General features: G+C 47.4%; 1 protein-coding gene across 1 annotated transcript in view; it reads right to left on the bottom strand.

Annotated features, from left to right (window-relative positions):
* Positions 1-128: 128 nt before the first annotated feature.
* The window catches only part of LOC101862332 (sodium-coupled monocarboxylate transporter 1-like), an 11,474-nt gene continuing 10,549 nt past the window's right edge, over positions 129-1,053 (bottom strand). Inside the window, exon 7 of the mRNA XM_005092675.1 lies at positions 129-1,021. Coding sequence (XP_005092732.1) covers positions 129-1,021 — 893 coding nt within the window. The remainder of the gene's footprint in view (positions 1,022-1,053) is intronic.

Genomic DNA, 1,053 nt, shown 5'->3' with positions numbered 1-1,053 from the left:
TCTCTCTCTCTCTCTCTCTCTCTCTCTCTCTCTCTCGGCCGATAGGTTATTGGTCGAGCATTCGCACGGCCCGGACCCAAAAACACTTATCAAGTATCAGGCTGGCATTAATTATTCGAGCCGTCGCCTTATTTACTGTTGGGCCCGTTATCTTGATTAGACAAAAGCTTCTCAGATTCTGTTTCCTTATTATCTTCAACTTCTTTTTTCTGATTCACTTCCAATGAGAATTCTGTGTCCTTGAAGCTGTTGATCTTCAAGTTGGATAATTTCAAATTTTCAATGGCGTCTATGTTACTCTCGTCTGCAGGTGTGTGATGGGGCTCGGGTAGAGACCAATACCTTCGAGAGATCGGAAAGATCAATTTAGAATTGACTTTAGAAAGAGTTGATGCCTTGCCCGGAATACTGAGGAGCACCGTTCCAAAGAAACTGATAACCGTTCCTATAACAGCGTACCATTCGTAAGAAATGTCATACAAGTAAAAGCCGAATGCATAGGGGTCCAAAATTTGGTCATCTCCTACAGTTACCGACGAAGACGTTGCCACCGTATTGGACGAACTGCTCGACATGACAGAAATATTGTGCGCTCCTACGCCAGAGTGTGGTAAAAGCGCTAGATCTGATACAGAAGTTGCGTTTGCATAACACATATCTGTCGGAGGTGGCGGTAGGATTTTCACCTTTCTGCCATAAATCTGGTTTCCAATTGAGATCCAAACTGTGAACCCTATCGCCGACAGTTGTGCAATCAGGGCCGCTCGTTTGTTGACCCAGGGCACGGCAGCTCCAGCCATAAACACGCCCAGAATAGGTCCCCCACACCCGCCTATAACGGACAGTCCAATCTGGGAGACAGGACCTTTGACAGTGTTCGCAGCATAGGCCAGGCCCACGATGATGATGCCGTAGACACAGACGATGACTTTGGTGATTCTTGTGGCGACGGCCTCGGAGTAGGAGCTTAGAGTTCTCTTTAGGATGTCTTCTACAGTATTGGCGGCTAGGGCGTTGATGCCTAGAAGAGACAAGAAAAAAGGGAGGCGGGGG

The sequence above is a fragment of the Aplysia californica genome, unplaced genomic scaffold (assembly GCF_000002075.1).
Source record: "Aplysia californica isolate F4 #8 unplaced genomic scaffold, AplCal3.0 scaffold00050, whole genome shotgun sequence".
Classification (NCBI taxonomy): domain Eukaryota; kingdom Metazoa; phylum Mollusca; class Gastropoda; order Aplysiida; family Aplysiidae; genus Aplysia; species Aplysia californica.
This window is presented reverse-complemented; position numbering and strand designations above follow the sequence as displayed.